General features: G+C 37.2%; 1 protein-coding gene across 1 annotated transcript; it reads right to left on the bottom strand.

Moving 5' to 3' along the window:
- Window positions 1–297: 297 nt before the first annotated feature.
- REPS1 (RALBP1 associated Eps domain containing 1) lies at window positions 298–21,095 on the bottom strand (the record flags this gene model as incomplete). The annotated part of the gene is made up of 11 exons (XM_010158752.1): window positions 298–362; window positions 787–905; window positions 3,165–3,237; window positions 4,776–4,877; window positions 5,754–5,841; window positions 8,891–8,971; window positions 14,045–14,166; window positions 18,899–19,053; window positions 19,929–19,992; window positions 20,299–20,461; window positions 20,968–21,095. Coding segments are annotated over 11 exons (1,160 nt in total), but the record flags the coding sequence as incomplete, so codon positions are not given.
- Between the last annotated feature and the right edge of the window lie 229 nt (window positions 21,096–21,324).

Raw genomic sequence — 21,324 nt, 5'->3', positions numbered from 1 at the left:
TCTCACAGTCTGCGTTATGGCCTATTAGCTATACAGAGACAGGTAAAGAAATGTGGAAGTGTAACTTTCCTCTTCCCTACAATTCAGAGACCCTCATTCCTCCTCAATCTCTACTTCATTCCTTTCCAACAGAAGCAATTCTTTATTCAGGAAAGGCTAACATTTGGCTATAGTCTAGGTTTTGCCATCATTCACATCTTGGGGGTTTCAAAAACATATCAAACAATACTGCGTTAAAACTCAGATACAAACGATGCACCGAGTTAGAGCATGATTTTTCAAAAGTGACATCATCACCTGTGAAGGCTGTGGTCTTGGAGGCACTGCAGGGGGATAGGCAACAACTCCAGCCGGTTGCTGTCCTGGAAAAGAGGCAATGTGTTTGGCCAAGACTGTTACTCTTCATGTTACAGCACCATCTAATTTTTTGACTTGTCAACATGAAGCAATCCTGCATTTTGCCTACATATTAACCTGTCAGGTTGAGGACTGTAATTGTAATGCCATCTCATTTCAAATTCGCAAACAGACAAAACTAGGAATCAGAACACGTATCTTGTCTTTGTTCCAGCCTGGAAGCAGAGACATGGACATACTTTTCAGATCTTAGTCCTTTCTTTCTTTTACCCTCATTATACAGACAACATTTTCTCACATTTCAGCTTTATCATTCAGAAGCAGTGTTTTAAAAATACACTCTCCATGTTTCTTCAGAGGGAAAAAAAAAGTCTGCTTCAGGAAGAATACATGTGCTGAAAACAATGTACAGCAGGAACACAGATCTACCTGGCGTAACTGAAAAGGATCTGTTCATATCTAAAGATGATGATCGCGAATGAGAAGGATGAGGCCTTGGAGGGGGTGGCGGTGGCGCAGCATTGTCTGGAGATGTTCCTGAATGTGATCTGCAAAACACATAAGCTCCTGTAGTGATTTGAGGCAGCTACAACAGAAGTGAAATTCCCAAGTCCTCCAAGTATGCAATTAAAAAATAAAGTTTGACAGATGGAAGGCAGCCTGATTGAAATTGATTTTGAAGATTGCAAAAATCAGTTTTAAACTTCTCATATTCTTTGATTTCACAGTGGTTTTTATATTTCTATTTACTTTAATCTCCGTCATCCAGATTATATTACCACAAGTAATTTATCTTTGGGAAACCAATAGCTTAATACATATCCCAAACAATGATAGCTCAGGAACAGAGAATCCGGAATATGGTAATTCCACCCAGATGGTAGTCACTATAATTTGCAAAGTATATAAGATGTTATCAAGATCCTGATTAGGTTTTAAACAGGTTAAGTTCAATGTCGCATATTAAGTGTCTGTTGAACCTGACTCCAGGTATACTGAGCTTAAGAATGTATCTCGGTGTATGAGACAGCTATTCAATTCTCCAGGTAGCATCCTCAGAAATTCTACCTCATTCCTAGGTAGGATCACCATCTAGTGGTTACCTGTGGTAAGTTCCTCAAGCCCACATGCAGGAAGGAGAGTGCAGTACTTCATCCTTCTGAGTGACATTCAAGTGGGATTTATTGTATACAGAGACTTTGTGCAGCTTCCATTTAAAAACGGCTTGCAGAAACTTCCTCACTAGTGCAATTTGAGCAAGACAGATTTACTGAATGACCAACATGAATACAGCTATTCTTTTATTCAACTCATAAGTGATAAATCTTTTCTAGGACTGACTTATCACAGAATGGTTTGGGTTGGAAGGGACCTTAAAGCCCATCTAGTTCCCCCCCCCCTGCCATGGGCAGGGACACTGTAACATTCTTCTATAACTACCATAAGATACAAAACTAGGAGAGGTAAGAGGTACTAAAGTTTAACACAAAACCTCGAATTCCTGAATGTATAAATCCAGAGAGAAAACTGAGCTATCACAATAGAAAAATCTGCTTAACATTCTCCAGGACATTTTTGTAACCCTCCAGCTGACAAAACACAAATCTAATTACACTGACTCCTAAGGGCATCCCTCTAGTTAGTCTAGTCTAAAAGGCACAAGTAGGATAAAAGGGGACAAAGTATACTCCTGAAGGATACTCCTGAATTATTTTCTGAGGTAGCCTTATCAGGTTTTTTTTTTTTTTTAAAATACAAAAGGTATTCTGGACTAATGGCAGGGTTAAAGACAATGCCATCTCTAAAGTTGCAATTGGTAGATTAAGTATCAGCGGAAGGAGTAAAAGAGGAAGTGGGAGAAAAATTTCCTGGGTGGATACTGTCCAGAATTGCCAGGTCTGGACAGAAGCTACCTCTGCCATAAAGCAGCAACTCATCAGAAAGTTCCACTCATCTACACCAGTTCAGCAAGAGAACCCAACCCAAAATCAGAGATGAAAAGGACATGTTGAAACCAGCACGCTGATAGTGCAAAACCACACATCGAAGCAGGACAGACCATCAGATTTGCCCTTAGGTAACAACGGAGGAAAGAGGTTTTTAAGCTGCTGTACTGAAAGGCAATTGCAAATCATGATTTGCTATTGAAGTCACCCTAATTATTTGTTTCAAAACTTACCTCTGAAACTGATTGTAAGGTGGTTAATGGTGTAACTGGTTTTTAATCCTATTCAGGCAGATTTAATGGGAACAATTAGCACCAGCTAGTACAGCACATTCTCTTACGTCAAGTGATGCAGCTGTTGGTTATGTGCTTGCATAGCTTCCTCCAGCCCCTCAGTTTATGTTGGGCCTCTGACTGCCCTTCAATTTATAAGAGCCCATTATTAAAAGAGATTGAGTTACTGCCATGGTATTTCTGATTTAAGTTTTATTATTCTTCTATGATACAAAGTCACAAGGTCCTTCTCCATTAATGCCTAAAGGATATTTTTAAAAACACAAACAATTGGTTTCAAGTAACATCATGTTACTTGTATATATATATACACATCTTCTGTATACACTCCCTTGTGTTTAAGAATAAACTTTTTAGAGTATGTTATTTTTTCAACTTTTCACTTTACACATTATTTACAGGAACAGTATACATTGTTAATGCATTAGAAAACTGCCTCCAGATTCCTGACTTTTAAAGTTAAGAATCTCTTCAGCCCTCATTTTACCAGTTGTCAAACACCCAGAAGCTCAAAACAGACTTCTTCAAACACCTTTTATTTATTCTTCTCCATTGCTATGCTACTGACCTTTGCCGTGTTACAGTGCTTCCCATTTGCTCTGGATCCGAAGTGTAGGAGTCTGAACTGCTGTAACCATCTGCTGGTAAGAGAAAGCAAAGCTTCGTATTTGTTTTGCAATATTAATATACCCTAACAGATATAAGTAATATATAACTTCAAATATCCACTTTTTATTTTTTAAAAAGTCTATGTCCTTGTACTGCTTCCCTGTAAGGTATCACCTGCACAGGACTCAAAATCCTTGAGTCTGAATAATTGAAGGATCCGATACAAACAAACTTCCCTTGCCCAGTACTATGCCTTGTTGGTTACTACTGGGATGTACTGAAGAGTAAACAATGATGTTTTATTTAAAACAAAAAAAAATATGTTTCATAAGGAATTATTTGTAACCACTTGACATTCTACCACTTCAACAATCTAGCAAACAAGAGTAATGGATATCCAAGAAAAAGAAAGCAAGACGTAGGATATGCTTTATTTTATAAGTGCTGAAGGACTGTCACACCAAAATCACAAGATTTGTGTGGCACGAATGTCAATAAAAAAATGGCTCTCAGTAATTTATTGTAAGGGATGATTCCAGAGCACCTGGTAAAGTACAATTCAAGATGGAAAGTCACTGGAGCAATGAAACTCACCTGATGAGTTACCGGGGGTGTGTGTGTGTGTGTGTGTAAAGGAAAATTCTACTCAAGACCATCAAGATCTTTTCTGAACGGCCCAGGCTCAAAGGGCTACTTTAACCTCCCAGGACACTAAACTGTCAAAAGTGTTAAGACACATCAACCAGGGCCCAGAGAAGAGAATCCTGCAGAGGTGACACTCCTATTCAAGAAGGCACATTCTTACCTGGTTACCTTTTTTTTTTTCCCCTCCCTCAAAACTACAGTTACATTAATCTAGTGAAGCTGGTTCAAGACCTTTACCATGCACAGTCAGCTGAGAAGTACCTTATTTCTAGTTAATTTAAGATTAAAAGTTATTTTGCAGGTTTACAGGTGCATGTCTATTCAATGAGGGCTACAGAGAATGAAAAAATGGTATCAATATACACATTCTTAAAAAAAAGAAACAGAAATGGCTACCATTTAAGTTTTCAGAGTCAAGTGAGAAAATTAAGTTTTAAGCAGAGTTGGTTATATGGTGAATGAAAGAGACAAAGGAATTCTAGAAGTCTATTGTGTTTTCTTAGTAGCAAAACCAGATGAGAAGTGCCTGAAAAATTTTGTGGTCAGCAGGTTTCACTCATCAAAAGACATTACATGTTTCTGGGGATGTAGAATCAAATGCTACTTATTGTACTTTCTACATATTTCAATTTCTCATCTTAAGATTAAAAGGGGAAACAGGAAGATGAATGACAGCTGATAATTAACTTTTTTGAACACATATGGCAGGAAAACATTTGCAGTGGTATCAATAAAACCTTAATTACTACTTATAACATATTTCAATATATACTTCCATACTTTCAGAAATGTCTCTATTCTTAGGATAACTTTATCTCATTTTAGAGCTGCTGCCATCTAACATGTTTACATACACCAAAGAATGTATCAGATCTACATTTTGCATCATGCAAAAAATGAGATCAGAAAGTACTTTGGTACTTACTAACTGTATTTCCAGGTGTAAACTTTACAGATGAACTCATTTTGTTTTCTTCTGGGAGGTCAGGTGGTTTCACAAGTAGTGGGCTAGTAGGGTTAGCATGATCTAGATGGAAAAACAAGCCTAATAAACAAATGTATTCAAACTAGCCTTAATTTCTGATGCCAAAGCTTTACATCAGGTAAGGGCAGAAAACTGAAGGGTTTCATTCATGACAAAAGTTGCTGTATTTTAATACTTTTGGTGGATTCATTATTTTAACTTTGAAGTTTTACACTGTAATAGTGTGATTTCCATTTCTCAGAGTTAAGAGTTGGGAATATTTACCTATTTACAAGGCTAAGGAAATTTTAAAAGTGCATTGTGGTTACCTGTTTACACACAGTCCTCAGCATATGAGAGTAAGTTACATAACTTCAGGAAGGATTGGCATATTGGGACACATCTGTACACTGCCACTCCACTGTTCCTCAAGGAAAATTATCAAACCACCTTGCTTATTTTTGACCAGAGTATTAAAAGAAAGGAGAATAGAAGAAAAAAAAAAAAAGGCCTGCCAATACCCCAAAATGCTGTGAAGTTTCAAAATAATAAACTCAGTATTTCTGACCACAGCAGATCAAGCTTTATCAATGCAGGCCGTGTTCTCCATCTTCACAATCTCCTTCAGTATTTACTAAGGAAACCTGGAGGGCCAAATCAAATCTATATCATGATGGTCCTGAACTACCCCAAGCAATAATCTCCTACAGACAGTGAAATTCTCACCGTAGCAAATGGCCAATTCAAACTCTGCACCTATCTGAACAGTTGTCTAATTCTTAATTCAGAGAACCTCATTAATTATGCTGGCTATGACTCCAGGTATATTGATTTAAGGGGAATAAAAAAAACCAAAACCAAACAGTCAGCATGTTTAAGGAAGCAAAGCCAACTCTAATTTTACAAAACTTCCCTCATTAGCAAGAGAAAACTTCCTACCACTTCCAGTTCTTTTAAGCTCCATTTCCTGCATGTGGATTTTGCTTGGAGTCATTCTTATGGGAACTGGGTGCACAATTGCAGTGTCCTGTGGAGGAAGTGAGAGTTAAGCGATGTGAGTCTCTGACACCATGCAAAATGCCATTTCTAAGCAAAATTTTTTACACAGTTCCAGAGAATTGAATATATCCTTAAAACCACAGCTCTCTAAGCTGAAGTTTCTCTAACGATTTATAAGGTGTAACCTAGCATACTACTTTAAAAGGGCACTAGAGATGTTCCTAGAGATTACTGCATTGTAAGTAGGACCGGAACTCACACCTGTTTCCACTACTTTTAGCATGCCAGATGTCTGTTACTTCAAGAGTCTCTTAAAAAAAAAAAAACCACACCATAACAAAACACACACAAACCAAAAAAACCCCTACCAACAACTTCAAAACCTCACTCCTCGGCTTTACTTACAATGACTCAGAAAGTTACGGCCTCTTTAAATAGTATGAGTAATTCTCTATAAAACTGTAGTAGTTTAAGACAAACAGTTTCAGGAGTTTTTGAAATAGTAAAATCTTCTAAACTTTAGTGTAATAAACCCTATGAAATATCTCTCTAGATAGGTGTTGACCTTACACTTCGGCATTTTCTTTGTAGTTTGGGCAAGGGATTCCATTTTAATGTCTTTTACAGACAGCCCTTTCCATTTGGTTTGGAGACTGAGTGGAAATAGCTTAAAAAAACCTCAAAACTTGTTTGTTCACAAATAACCTAAAGATAGGGATATAGTGGTTTGAGGATTCTTTACTGTCATCTATATTCAGAATATATGAATGGGTGGGACAATGACAGCACAAAAAAAACCTAACCCAGACTATATTCTGTCCTTAGAAACAACAAGAAGTTTCAAAGCTACCCTTGTATCAGAAATTTAATCTGTTCTGACTACTCAAGTAGATCAATTTCACCAAGCATAATGTATTTCCATTAATATTTGCTAAAACTGTTTAAACTGACTTCCACTACTCTTGCTGTAAATATAAGCTTTTAAACCCACTTTCTAGTCACAGCTCAAACACTCTTTTTGCAGCAGGCTTTTAGGAAAAGTTATCGCTTTAAAATACGTTGTGCTTTTTTTCCCCCTGTAATGGGGGAAAAAAATCAAGCGAAGATCACTCTTGCTGCAGCTACTTCAGTTCTCTGCTGTAATCTAATGTGCAGCTACTACAAAAATCATGTCTCAAACAGTTAAATTAATTCTTTATGTAATGTATTAAATCAGATCATTAATTTTACACAGAACATTACCAACTTTTACTCACAACAAGAAAATTATGTTCCCATACCAGGGGATAAATGTACTGTTTTACTCTCATCTTTTACCCCCAAAGCAGCTGCTTTTCCAACCAAAAGAGAAAAGAACAGTAAAAAAAAAAAACCCAAACTGTAAAAGAACTATGAATTTACTCTTTAGTTAGTTATTAACTGCTCCTTTGGGAAAGCAGGCATTAAAACAATAAAATAAAAGTCATACGCATCGCTGTTGAGATTGCTGAAGTAAGTAGCCTGCACACTGCCACTGAAAATTTGCTGTCATTTCTTCTTATTTTCATATGAAAATAAAGACACTGAAATAGCTATTCCCAAAGTCAATCACCTCAGCAAGCATCAAAGATGGCCAATTTCTCACCTATAAGCACTGCAAAAAAACTCAAGAAAGTGATCTCCCAGTATAGTTTTTCTGTACTTGTACTGAATTTGTTTATTCATGCATGCATATACATGCATATACACACATGCAGAAACATATATATGGCTATATATGAGTTTTCCATCTATCACTTTTTTTTAGATTATCAACATACGCGCAAAAATTTCAAACTTCATATTTCTGTCATTTAGTAATCATGTCTAAAAATAAATTACTATCTTATTGTGGAAAGAAGACAGTGACAGCTCTTAACTGTCAGGCAATTATAAACAGTAAGAAAAAAACCTATAAGCTGATTTCCATCATGTTTATTTACTTAAAACATAAGAAGACAATACATTTAAACCAAAAAGTCTCTCAGATGAAAAAGGGCTGGTTTTCACTTTAAGCGTGACATTTTCATTTGTTTTGAATGTTAGTACTATGGGCAATTCTGAGCACAGGAAACAGAGTTCAAATTCAAGCTTCCAGCATTTAGAAATGCTATTTCCACACACGTATCAGTGTTAACTCAGAGTGGAGCACTGATGGATTTAAAATATATGTATAGTTATGTATTGTACCTTTTCAGAAGTGACCTGTTTAATACTAAGAGCAGTTAAAGGTTTACTATGTACACCTACTGTATTCTGTTATATAATCATATGGACACTAAGACCATGATTAATTAAATTAAAAGGGACACTAGCAGTAATAATTAAATCTATAAGACAAGCAGGATGAAACCAGAAGCTACATACTGAAGTGATTTCAATGCATTTCAGAACTGCTTCCATGTTACATGCTGTGAAGTTTAAACCAGCAGAACTTCAAACAACAAAGTGGATTTCTGTCTCCCAGACTTGGCAATTATATAGTTATATTTAACTATATAATCCTTTAGAGCACTTCTGAGTACAGCATTAGAACAGCACAGGTTTGGCTGGAGAAATAATAAAAGCCTTATTAATAAATAACTTGGTAAAAACATCAGGAGTATGAAATACAACACCCATTAAAGCCCAGTAGATTTTTCAGTGAAGCTGGCATTGCCAACCCCTAAGACTTCGTGCAAATCAAGCTCTGCAACATAAAAAAAACCCAAAACAACACAGAAGATAAATCTAAACCTGGACTGGTTTATCACTGAGAGGGGCCCTTGTGTTAACTTAGAAATATTTTAAATATAATGGGCTTTTTTTAAAACTGCGTAATATGGGTTTTGTTAGCAGTGTTGTATTACATCAAAATCAAGGGAAAAGGGCATTATTTGCACTCAGATGAGCAGTACTAGAAAATTGATATTCCTAAAATAAGCAAAAAAATTAAGAAGCCTGCCACCATTCCCCAAAAAAGCAGTCCGTGGAATCATGCATAACAGCTAAATACAATGAATGGAAATTCAGTGTTAATAAAATTAATTTCAAACAAGCAAGCTAAGTGATTGACTTACAGGATCAGCTGGTGCAATGTTAGAATCAAATTGGGTCAGAGTTTGTGAGCTTGAAGAGCGTTCGCTAAATGTCTCCCACTGCTGAACAGACAGAGGAGAGAAGTCAGCATGATGGAAAGATGGGAGTAAAAGATCACTGAGGAGATTTAGCACAGTGGTTCGGAGGTTGCACTGGAAAGTACTGCCTTTGCACTGGACACTACCTCGTTTGGAAAGCACACTAACGCACATTACGTACTTCTACTGCAGTCTGAGATGTTCTGCCATCAAGTTTGTTATCTGTCAATATTAACCTTTACAGTCACACTTGGTAATGCAGATACAGGTGCACAGTCAGCACAGAAGCACCTTCAGAGTTAGTGTTTGCCGACGAAAACCATGCAAGTAAAAAACTGGTTGTGCCATTAAAATACTCTAAGGACGAAATCAGCACCACTCATTATGCGTATTTGTAATTATAAAATCCACAGAAAGGTTCCTCAGCTTTGTAGCTGCTGAGCTTCAAATGTATTCTGGAAGTGATTTTCTCACAAAATCCCAGACAAATGAACACTGAACAGAGCAGTCCAATAACAGCAGTTCAGCTTGCCAGTGCAACCCCTGAGAAGTGATTCTATGCTGTAAAAGAGTATTTTTACAAGTCTAAATCACTGAGAAGGCAAAGAATTAAATTCAAACACACTGTTGATTGCTAAAAGCAAATAAGTCAATCTGAACAGTTTTCTAAGACACAGGCATGCTGTACCAATACATAGTTGTCAAGAGTCCTCATGCTTAGTAAGTCAAGCTACAGCCAGCCACAACTGGATCAACAAAGTACGAAAGACCATGAAATTAGTCCATGATCCAGAAATCAGATTACAAATCATAACAGGAATACTAAACTCGTTATATTCTGGTAAAATAACAACTAAATATTAACCAAGTTTCAAACACTACAACAAAAATTACAAATCCAAAAATCTTAGTGCTCAAAATTTGACAAAAATGTTATTAGTTGTGAAAACAAATCAATATTCTCATCCCATCTCTATAGGCAAGTCAATGTAAATCAATGATACCAGAAGATACAGGACAAACTATACAGTGCTAGTCAGCCCAATTTTATGTGCTCTTCTACACCGAATGGCCTGTATGTGAACCTAGTCCAAAACAGCTATTTCAGAAACAACTCCTGATGGAAATTCCTAAATAACTGTTTTCAATCATCTGAAATTAAATTCAGAAAAATATCAACTGAATTTGTAATTGCATTCATGTGTGGTGCTACTCCTCGTAGAGATAACACTTTATTTCATTTCAAACTTTAAATGAAGGCAAAGATTATGGGGTACTGTTCATATGGGATTTGGGGGGGTGTGTGTTTTGTTTGTTTTAAACACACAAAACTATCCCTTTCATGGGCAGAATCTAACAAAACCTTGTCAGTAAAGGTGTAATGTTTCCCCTCCTTACCTGCTCTGTCCCAGTCCCTGTATTAACAGCTCATGTCCGTGTGGTTTGGAGCTATACAACCCTGTGGGTGAGCCAGTTTTCACTAAGTCAGAAACTTAATGGCCAAGTTCTGCTAACCTTCCTCCTGATTTCGTATCTTGTGTTTACACAGCTGCTCATTTTCTTGAAACATGCATTAAGATTTATTTTAGGACTACCACTCTTTTAAACTTGATTTGGCCAGTGGCTTCGAAGTTACTGGTGAGACTGGCAAATAGACCATTTGATTACAGAATTAATCATTACAGTTTCTTAATTTTTCAAAACTTCCATAAAGGCATAGAGAATCTATGTTATATTCAAGATGAATGTTAAAATATTACTTTTTTAGACACGAATGCTGAATTTACTTTTAATCCTACTCCTCTGAAGCCAAGCTGCAGGACATTTATTACTTGTCCTCAGGCTCCATAGCTGGGCACACACAAATGAACATCAACACCTCCTGACTGCTCTGGGGAATATGCTGTTTGTACTCCATCCTGAAATGCTACCAGAAGGTAGTTACTGCTAATTCCCTCGTTAACAGAAAGCTACATATATTAAGGATCTACTGGACTGCACCTTAAACTCTGCACAACGTTTAAGAGCATTGACGATACAACTGAACAGCCAAAATAAAACGCCCACTAGCCGAAACTAAAATTCTGGTCTTCTAGACTCACAAAAAAGTCTTTTCAAAAATACTTTCAAAAGGTTCACTACTAAAAACTAAACACAACAACCTGAACCATTACTAGAAGAACACCAAGACATTTGAAACAAGGTGTAACAGTTGGAAACTCAAAAGCAAATCTCCACATCTGTGTCAAAGCTAATATGACCATATGACTCTAGCCTGTTTTCAACAAAAATCAAATAGGCTAGTCAATTATTTTTTTTTTTAAGCTCTGAACTAAGTGCTCAGCCTTGAGACTAGATGGAAAAGACGTCTGAAATGAGAACGAAGTGGTAAGTGAAGAGATGAGAATGTGAAGTGTGCAATACCCAGGGTCAGGTGGATTTTCATGGTGCTCATTATTCTCAAGTTTGAGATTGATACCTTGGTCCATACTTGGGAGCTTACAGTAACTGAGCCTGGTAACTGGAGTCTAAAAAAATTTAACTCAGCTAGAAAGAACAGAGCAACCAACAGCTTTGAAACTAACAGGGATGAAACTGCCCGGGAAGGCAGATGATCCAAAGACGTATAGCTTTGTCAACAAATTCATTTCTTGCTGACAGTTATAAGAGGTTCAAAGAGGAAACAATTAGACTGGTGCCTGCAGTAATACCAGAATTTTTTTTGGCATTGAAACCTTGAGGACTTTGACCTGAACTCATGATGAAAAGAAAATGCCAAGGAGCAAGAAGCATGCACAGCACTACAGCTGAAAAATCAGAAAATTCCTTTGTGTTAGAACAAAAAACAACTCTTAACATTTAGTAAGTGTTCAACTCTTATTTTAGTATAGTTAGTATTTGGTAGTATATTTAGTTTGATAACTTCACCAAACATCCTAAGGTCTTAGTACATTTTCCGAAAGAAAATACCACTGACTCGGTTTTGTGAGACAAGATTTTGGCTGACAGAGAAATACCTTAAACTTTGTTCCACTAGTGCAATTATCCTACTCAACTGTTCTGAGTTTCACTGAACACTGAAGGAATCTGTTCAATTATGATGTGGCTTACTAAATGATTAGCCTATTAAATCTTTAATGCAAACATGAAGGAATTATCACCGCAAATTTTAATACAGCTGCAGACATTCACAGCTTTTCAGCAATAACTGGATATCTGCTCACATCCCTCCTAAAACATAGCTTCCTACTAGTAGTCTAAGAATCGACGTTAAATGGAATCATAGAATGGTTTGGGTTGGAAGGGACCTTAAAGACCATCTAGTTCCAACCCCCCTGCCATGGGCAGGGACACCTTCCACTAGACCAGGTTGCTCAAAGCCTCATCCAGCCTGGCCTTGAACACTTCCAGGGATGGGGCATCCACAGCTTCTCTGGGCAACCTGTTCCAGTGCCTCACCACCCTCTCCGGGAAGAACTTCTTCCTGATATCCAATCTAAACCTCCCCACTTTCAGTTTAAACCCATTACCCCTTGTCCTGTCACTACAGGCCCTTGTAAAAAGTCCCCCCCAGCTTCCTTGTAGCCCCTTCAGGTACTGGAAGGCTGCAATAAGGTCTCCCGGAGCCTTCTCTTCTCCAGGCTGAACAAGCCCAACTCTCTCAGCCTGTCCCCATAGCAGAGGTGCTCCAGCTCTCTGAGCATCTTCGTGGCCTCCTCTGGACTCGCTCCAACAGGTCCATGTCCTCCTTACATTGGGTGCCAGAGACCTGAATGCAGTACTCCAGATAAAGCGAGTGAGAATCACAGAATCATTTGCTACATTTTTGACTTGGTAAGGACATCACTGTGCAGCTAACATTTGCCCTTAAAAAGGGACAGCAGACTTTACAAAGTCCTTCCTCATGAGAGATGAAGAAAATTTCCTCTGCTACTAACACTAATCTGAAAAATTTGCTTATTTTCTGTTTCATACCGATTCTTCTTTGGTTTGTCTAGACATTTTACTACCAATCTGTTATTCACCTGAAGTCTTAACAAAGAAAGAAGAAAGCCATAAAATGTTCTTTCAAAAAGAGAAGCAGGTACAATAATACTCAGCTAGTGATAGAACTATCTTGGACGTTAAAATAAGTTTTAGATTCTTTTTGAGTCTCAGATTCCTAAATGAAAAGACTTTTCCATAAATTATTTCAAGAGTTCTCCAAGTTTTTTTTATGTTATAATGAAAAATAAGCCTACATCATCTTTGTAGGATGGTTGCAGTCAGGAACCCATTTGAATCTCTAATGTAGCTCTTAGAATAAAATGTTGATTTATTCTAAGTCACAAAGGCAAAAATGTTAAAACAAAGCAACAAGACACACTCTAGGTATCAATCCCTCACAGGCTTTTCAAACAATGGACGTGCGTGAGGGGGGAAATCCTATTTGGTAACTTCAGTTCAAATTCTGACAAAACAAAGCTTCACTGAGTAAGATTGCTTATATAGCCAATATGTAGGATAAAGGATGATAAAGCAGCAACACTAACAGCAAAAATGTAAAATTTAAGTATATTTAGCCAGTGGTTGGCTTCAGATTCAACTTTAAGTCTTCTGCATCTGAAACAAACCCAGAGCTATGACTTCTCTGTGTTACCAGTCAGGTATTTTATATTTCAGGGTAAAATCGTCTCCAGAAATAAGTCTCAGTGTCCAGATTGTCAGAAATTTATTTTTAAGTTTTGCAAAAGTGTTGGCTATAAAAGACCTCAGAAGTAACAAAAAACCCCAACCAAAAGCCAGCCCTAAAAGGAAAAAAAAAAAAAAAATCAGGGATGAACACAGCTTCTCCAATAAATAAGAGATCATTGTGATTAATATAAAGCTTAATTACCATTAATGACATTTTAAGCAGCATCTCATCTCACAATGCGACAGGAAATCAGGAGGAAAACATTTTCTACAACTTAACACATGCAGAACCTTCCTGTGTCCATTGTGCTGCCGAACCGCTTCACCATTTGTGATCAACAATCCACTTATGATGAACTATAGATACATACACGATTTAGTTATTGACTGGCAATGAAATAACAGTTAAACAAAAGTGCTAACCTCACTGCTCTGATTCAATTCTGGCCAGGTCTGGTTTAGGGATGGCATTGATGGAGACTTGCTTGGAGGTGCTTCTGCTGGAGAGCTGGAGTAACCTACCTCGCCAGTCTGTTCCCCAACTTCTGAAATGACAGGAATCACTATAAACCAAAATTATGAATTGCATTCAGTTTGTCCTGAGAAGAGTCACCCATATCTCATGGAACAGTGCAAAGTACCCTTGGGTTTCATCTTTCCCAAGTAAATACTTAGCAGCAGACAAAAAAAAAAAAGTCAAATATACTATTTACCTGGTGCTACTCTATTCTGAGGATTTTTCTAAAGAATGGGCTTTGAAGATTACTCTGCACCATACTATCTTTCCTTTTTTTTTAGTACTTTGGGTTTTAAGTAGCATTTTTAGATTTTGATTACATACAGCAATAAACATAATTCATTCTTATAATGTAAGAAAACAGCTTCCCGCATATGTTTATTACACCAAAACCAATACCAAGAAGTTTATCTTACAGAATAAATACTTCCTTACACAAAAAGCTAAAGCAAAACCAGTATATCAATGTAAACCAAACAAAAAATATGAACACACAGATGAAAAACCATTCCCTTAAGATCATTCCCCAAAGAATATATTAAGCTTTAATCCTCCTTACTAAAGCAACAGTGTTTCCATTCTCTACATTTTGCAAACTGAACAAAGTTCAGCAGTAACATTTTGGGACTGCATATTGCATATTACTCACTCTGAAGTGCAATATGAAAAAATTTTTCTAATGAGTTAAAAAAACACTCCAAATTCTCATTTCAATGGTGGTGCACCAGGTAACTACTATTGTTGAACAAGGTCAAAAGATAAAGTGGAAAACTGCTGTGGACCGACTACGCAGATCCCTGCAATTCAAGGAATTTTGCAAATACATGCATAAAACATGCATAAGACAGTTGTGGTGTCTTCAGGGGTTAAAGTGATTGAGTTGTGTAAGAAAAAGCATGGCAGATTCACAAAATGGTTTAGGTTGGAAGGGACCTTAAAGATCTTTCTTACAAAGAAATGGTGTTGTTGCAGCAGCCCAAACAACAAACAAATTTACAGAAAAGCAAAACTTGCTTTGAGTGTTATAAAGGGTTTTGGTAGCTTTTACTGAGATAAAATGGATTTTAAAGGGAAACGTTCACATTTATTTACATTATAGGAAGTCAGACTATTACTCTTCTCATCTGCAGCTTCATAAATTCTGCCAAGACAGAGGCAGATGCTATCAGCAGTATTCAATTCATAAACTAAATGTATAAGCATTTAGAGAAGTATCTGTACAACTGCCCGGCTTCATGCTCCCATTTTCATTCACTGCAGTCGTCTTCTGCGGGCTCTTCTTACGCAGACAGATCTTGCTCATTCTGACGTTATCTATCTATACATACCACAACGCTGTGTTAAGTGGAGCTGCTGCAACCCAAGTAATTCTTTGAAGTACATGATCTCATTCAAAACCCTAAACCCATTCAAATTATTTACAGAATTACCAAATTATTCTAAGAATTTAAAAGTCCTAATTTCTCTCCCTAGTCAGCAGAAAGGTATCAGCACATCACTGAACATTCTTTTCACTGAAGTTCTGTAGGGGCGTAGTGCTATACCAGGAAAATGACCAACTATGTAAATGCTCTATTATACAATAGGTCTGTGTCACATGAGAAATACATCTCCCTGGTCACGACACCAGATGTAAGAAAAGACCAGTATGTTAACAGGTTTGGGACACCCGCAGCTGGTCACATAAGAGACTGATGGGGCTGATGAAGGAGAGGCTGCCAGAGGAGAACACAAGAGTTACTGCCCTCCCTCTGCATGAGCAGACGTAGGATGCAGGGAGCCCTCTGGTTGCTTTTCCTTTGACTAGTCACTAGGTCAAAAACCAAAATGGAAATAAACAGAAACTTTTTGGTGTACAGCAGAAGCATGGAAGATTGAGGGGTAAGTTTCTAACCAACGGACAAAACTAATAAGGGTGTTAACACTTCTGAAATAATTGTTAACCATCTTATACGCTGGTTTAAAAAGACATTCCAATAACTGACCTTCTTGAACAATTTAAGAGTATGTTATTCACACTGAGGCTTCACAGGCAGCAGCAGATTACTAATAATTTCTTTCTCTGAGAAAGTTTTATCACATGAAACAAGTGCTCTCAAAAACAACATTACGGTGCCATACTTTAGAGTTTCTATTTCAGAGAAGGCTGTTGGAAGGAAGTTTTATTGAAATACAGCTTTTACAGGAACTAAAAAGAAAACATTACAAAAAATTAACTGGTTGATCTTTGTAGGCTGATTTACAGTCTAAGTTAAACCCGTGTATTTTAACATGCACATTAATCTGCACACAGGCCTCTGAGTAACCTTTAATTTAGATTAAATTAGTAAACATATGCTGGAGATTTGGACTGTTGAACCTGCAAGTAGAACTAGAGTTAGGTCAGTAACTTCTCCTTAAGTCTTGTGTTCAACATATAAGTTTAGGTGATAAATCATATTAGGTGCTAGAAAAGATTTGCTATTTCCAATACCAGTGGTTCAAATTAAAAAAAAAGGGGGGGTGGAAATCTAATTAATTTGCTAAAACTCAACAAGTTCACAAGAACTGTCACTTTTCATTGTAGCTATTAATATGAGCAGAATCGAGTATCAGTCAGAACCTTCTTTTTTTAAGCACAGCTTACAGAGCACGGTAACCTTTTAACATTCACTAGAACAGAGTAACTTCTCCAATACCAAAGGGAAAAAATGGTGGGTCTTACTACTTTTAAAAGTAAGTTTTCCTCAAATTTGAAGATCACTTTGTACCTCATAAAAGTAAGTCACAGAGTTTTATATTTACCAAGTTGCCTGCAAAATAAGAGGAGTAAACACAGACATGACACTTTTTGGTTTAAGTTCCCAAAAAACTTCAGTTAAATGACAAAAGCCTTGAAATCTACTCCCAGTAAAGGCAGTAGAAAATCAGGTACAAAAATAGTTGATGTTTCAGTTCTCTTTCAAAATTAACAACATTTTATAAAAAAAAATTCCTCCATTTCCTATGAAGATTTTTGCTCGACCATCACCTTAACACAAAAATACACAGAATGACTAGGTTTTGACACTTGCTGGGTATTCACCCAATTAATTGTAGGTATTTCTTATGAATGTCTCTGTTGTAGCTTACTCATACTGAAAACAATTCCGTTGCGGCTGACTGCTGTTGGAAAGGTTCTTTGAGGAGCCAAGATACTCCCACAAAAAAGGTTTAATTATTAAAGCAGAGGTAGGAAGAGCCACTGTATCTAGTTTAAGAACTCGTCAATAATTGTCAGATGAAAAGTCTCTGATATCCTATAAACACAGTAGGAAGAGATCTGCTTTGAAGCATTTAGTAAAGAGGTACAAAATTCTAAGAAATCATAGCACCTGTGAAGCCACAGTACAACCTGTAGTAATCTAAAGCAGTTTTAAAACATTGTTTCCTTTCTCTGTTTTAAAATAAAGATGGCCAGAAGCATCCTGTTTTTAAACACCACTTTTACTTGGAACTGTAATTTACTTTTCAGTTATGGGTCCGAGTTTTTGGCACATATGAACAAGCAGAACTTTCACATTCAACGGTTCCAATGGAAGCATCCAAAAGTAAAGGACTATGCACAGAAAGACTAGGTGTACTAGGTGCCAAAGCAATGGAGGATAAATCCTGCTGTCAAGTCAGAAGTACAATTAAAACAAATTGTCTCTGGTGCTGATCCTGTACTTTTAAACTGCACAGTCCTATGACTAGCACTCAATCTGGGAATATTTTGGAAATACCTTCAAGACTTAGAAACTCATGTCGTATTTTCAGAAATGAGGGTGAACAGAAAGCATATTTATTTAAAAGCAAGTTTGAAGCTGGACAGGGAATTTGGAATACGGTAGCTGATCATGAATAAAATCATGAATTGTGAATCTTGTTTTCCCTAACTTTTAGAGGACACAGGCAGAATTTCCAAATAGTCAATGTGTACTGTGCCTAAATAACATCTCTCTGTACAGAAATACATATGTGCTCGCATCAGCTCTGAACAATGATGAAGGTTTCTACAAATTGCACATTGCTTCACTTCATGCTGACTAATCATAGAATCACAGACTGGTTTGGGTTGGAAGAGACCTTAAAGACCATCTAGTTCCAAGCCCCCTGCCATGGGCAGGGACACCTTCCACTAGACCAGGTTGCTCAAAGCCTCATCCAGCCTGGCCTTGAACACTTCCAGGGATGGGGCATCCACAGCTTCTCTGGGCAACCTGTTCCAGTGCCTCACCGCCCTCTCCGGGAAGAACTGCTTCCTGATATCCAATCTAAACCTCCCCACTCCCAATTTAAACCTGTTACCCCTTGTCCTGTCACTACAGGCCCTTGTAAAAAGCCCCCCCCCAGCTTCCTTGTAGGCCCTTCAGGTACTGGAAGGCTGCAATAAGGTCTCCCTGGAGCCTTCTCTTCTCCAGGCTGAACAAGCCCAACTCTCCCAGCCTGTCCCCATAGCAGAGGTGCTCCAGCCCTCTGAGCATCTTTGTGGTCACCTCTGGACTCAATCCAACCGGTCAATATCCTTCTGATATTGAGGGCTCCACAGCTGGACGCAGCACTCCAGGTGGGGTCTCACCAGAGCAGAGTACAGGGACAGAATCCCCTCCCTCAACCTGCTGGCCACACTTCTCTGGATACAGCCCAGGATACAGTTGCGTTATGCTCATACAAACCTATAAGTACCTGCTGATATACTGTAACCTTAACTATACCATATTTTGATAGTATAGTGAAATTTGTGTTGAAGCGTATCTTACCTGTTGAGTCTTCCAAATCAATCAGTTTGGGCATTAAACTTTCAGGCAGCTTTTCTGGCAAATCATACCCATTCTTCCTAGCAACTACCAGATGAAATGCAGCACAGAACTCGTCCAATGTCAGTGCACCATCTTTATCAAAATCTGACAGTTCCCTAAAAAGGAAAGCTTAGTATAAATAAAATTTCTAAAGGTTATTTTATTTCCAAAAGGCATATTTCTGTTGTGCTACTTGGAAGATCGAAGAGTGCAGTTTATCGTTCATTTTACCCTATTAAACATTACATATTAGCACTACATGTTTTATTCTTCAAAGTTGATAAACCTTCATTAATAACATTATTTAGAGCTTAAATATAATTTCAACCCACTTTTATCTTTCCACTGAAAAGAACTGTTTTTTAACTGATATAAGACAGTTTTTACAGACACAGTATTATTGGCCTCAGGTGTTTGGCAAAGTTTACTAAAGAAACAATAGTGCTGTGGCAACATCATTTATTTTAAATGGGAAAATACCTGAGTTAGAAATCATTACACTGAAAGAAAATTCAAATCTGCCAAGGTAAGCCAATTAATGATAGCATGCAATGACACAGTACGAATTCTAGAATACAATGAAATACAAGCTTTGCACCAAGTCTAAGCTAAATCTGACATCAAGTCCCACTAACTGCATCTAAAAATATTTGCATCTGTATGTTTCATTTGAACTTCAGACTTGAATAAAAAATATAAAGAATTAGTTAAATTTAAATGCACCTTTAACAATAAAAACTTCAAATAAATTACTTTTTACTCTGAAGTGTTTGAAATTTCTTCAAAAGCTCAAAATGCCTTGTAAATAGTGCCAGACTAGACCCATTAAAGCCCCCTTAAATAACACTGGCATAAATACAAGTAGGACTGAACAGACTGGAGTACTAGTGAAATTTCACTTAACACCTTCTAGTAAGTAAATTATCAGATGACTGCCAGATAGCTGTCATCTTTATAAATAATATCCCAAATAAAGACACATCACACTTACCAAATATGAGAAAGTTCAAGAATAGGTAGTTTTGATTTAGTGAAAAACTCTTTAGCTGCAGATCCTGAAAAATTACAACAACCATTTTTAATATTTAAAGCAAGTTAAATCATTAGAATACTTAGAATTATGGTAAAGGAGATGAGCTATTTAACAAATGTTTTGGGAAAAATGGCACTAATTACTAGGATTAAATGAAGGAAAACAGCAAATTGTTTTCAAGTCTTTCCTTGAATTACATTGGACTTTACTAGAACATTACCAGTAAAACACAGAGCTCTTCAAAATGGTACGCAAACCTAGGTAAACAACAAAGTCTTCTTAACAGAACTGCTGCACCCACAATTATATTTTTTAAAGAGTAACTTACCTGGTATAAATCCATTTAGATCAGGTTGAATGGTTTTAAACTGATTAACATAATACTGCCTTTGCTCATCAGTTATTTTCCAGGGGTCATCATAACTACTTGATTGCCTACGAATTTCATTTGTTGTTGTAGCTGATGCTACAGTTCGTACTGTTGTCTGGTCCTGAAATGAAATATTTTTCCTCAGTATCATCTACCTAAAATGCGTCTATGAATTCTCAACTTCTTGCCTTAAAAAAATAAAGCATAGTTAAATCTCGGAGTAGTTTAGACACTGCAGGAAACTATCAGTAGATTGCATCTACAGGGTAATGACAGGTATTTTTGCACACTGACACACATGGGTAGAATGACTGCAGGTATGTAAGCAGAAAAAAAAAGTATGGCACATATGCAAAAAAGCTGAACACAAATGTTTTAGTTGTAATCGCTGACATTTTTTCAATTACTAGTTTTCATTTAATCATTCCAAATGAAGTCAACCCAGTGGAACAAATTCAGTGAAGAGCACTGAACAGACTACAGCACAGATACACAGTAAACATCTGCCATGACAATTACGTATATAAAAATAAATTAAAAAAAAACACCAAACCAAAAAAAATAACCAAACCAGGATTGCAACATCAATCTGAATGAAGCAAATCAAATACCAATAAAGTGTCACACCTGGACAGAAGCAGGATGCATGGCTAAAAGAGCACTGGTTGGTGGGGTATCTGCAAAACTGACCCAGTTTTCTTGATGGGGTGGTGGTGAATGGCCAGACCATATGGGATCACTAGAAGTAGATGAGCCTGAAAGTAGAAGAAACATTTCCTTTTCAAGAGACAGCCTTGAAAACTGAGTAAGAACCACATGGAAATGGAAAGCAGTCAAAAAAAAAAAAATCCTGAAACACATGCTCCTGTCAGGGAGACATACACTTGTAGAATGGTGAAGTAAATGAAAACCAAACTGCAGTAAGGTGACAAAGTTCACCTCCTGACAACTCACTCCTGTAGGTTTTTACATTACACCAGCTTA

This window comes from Eurypyga helias, unplaced genomic scaffold (assembly GCF_000690775.1).
Source record: "Eurypyga helias isolate BGI_N326 unplaced genomic scaffold, ASM69077v1 scaffold6849, whole genome shotgun sequence".
Lineage (NCBI taxonomy): Eukaryota > Metazoa > Chordata > Aves > Eurypygiformes > Eurypygidae > Eurypyga > Eurypyga helias.
This window is presented reverse-complemented; position numbering and strand designations above follow the sequence as displayed.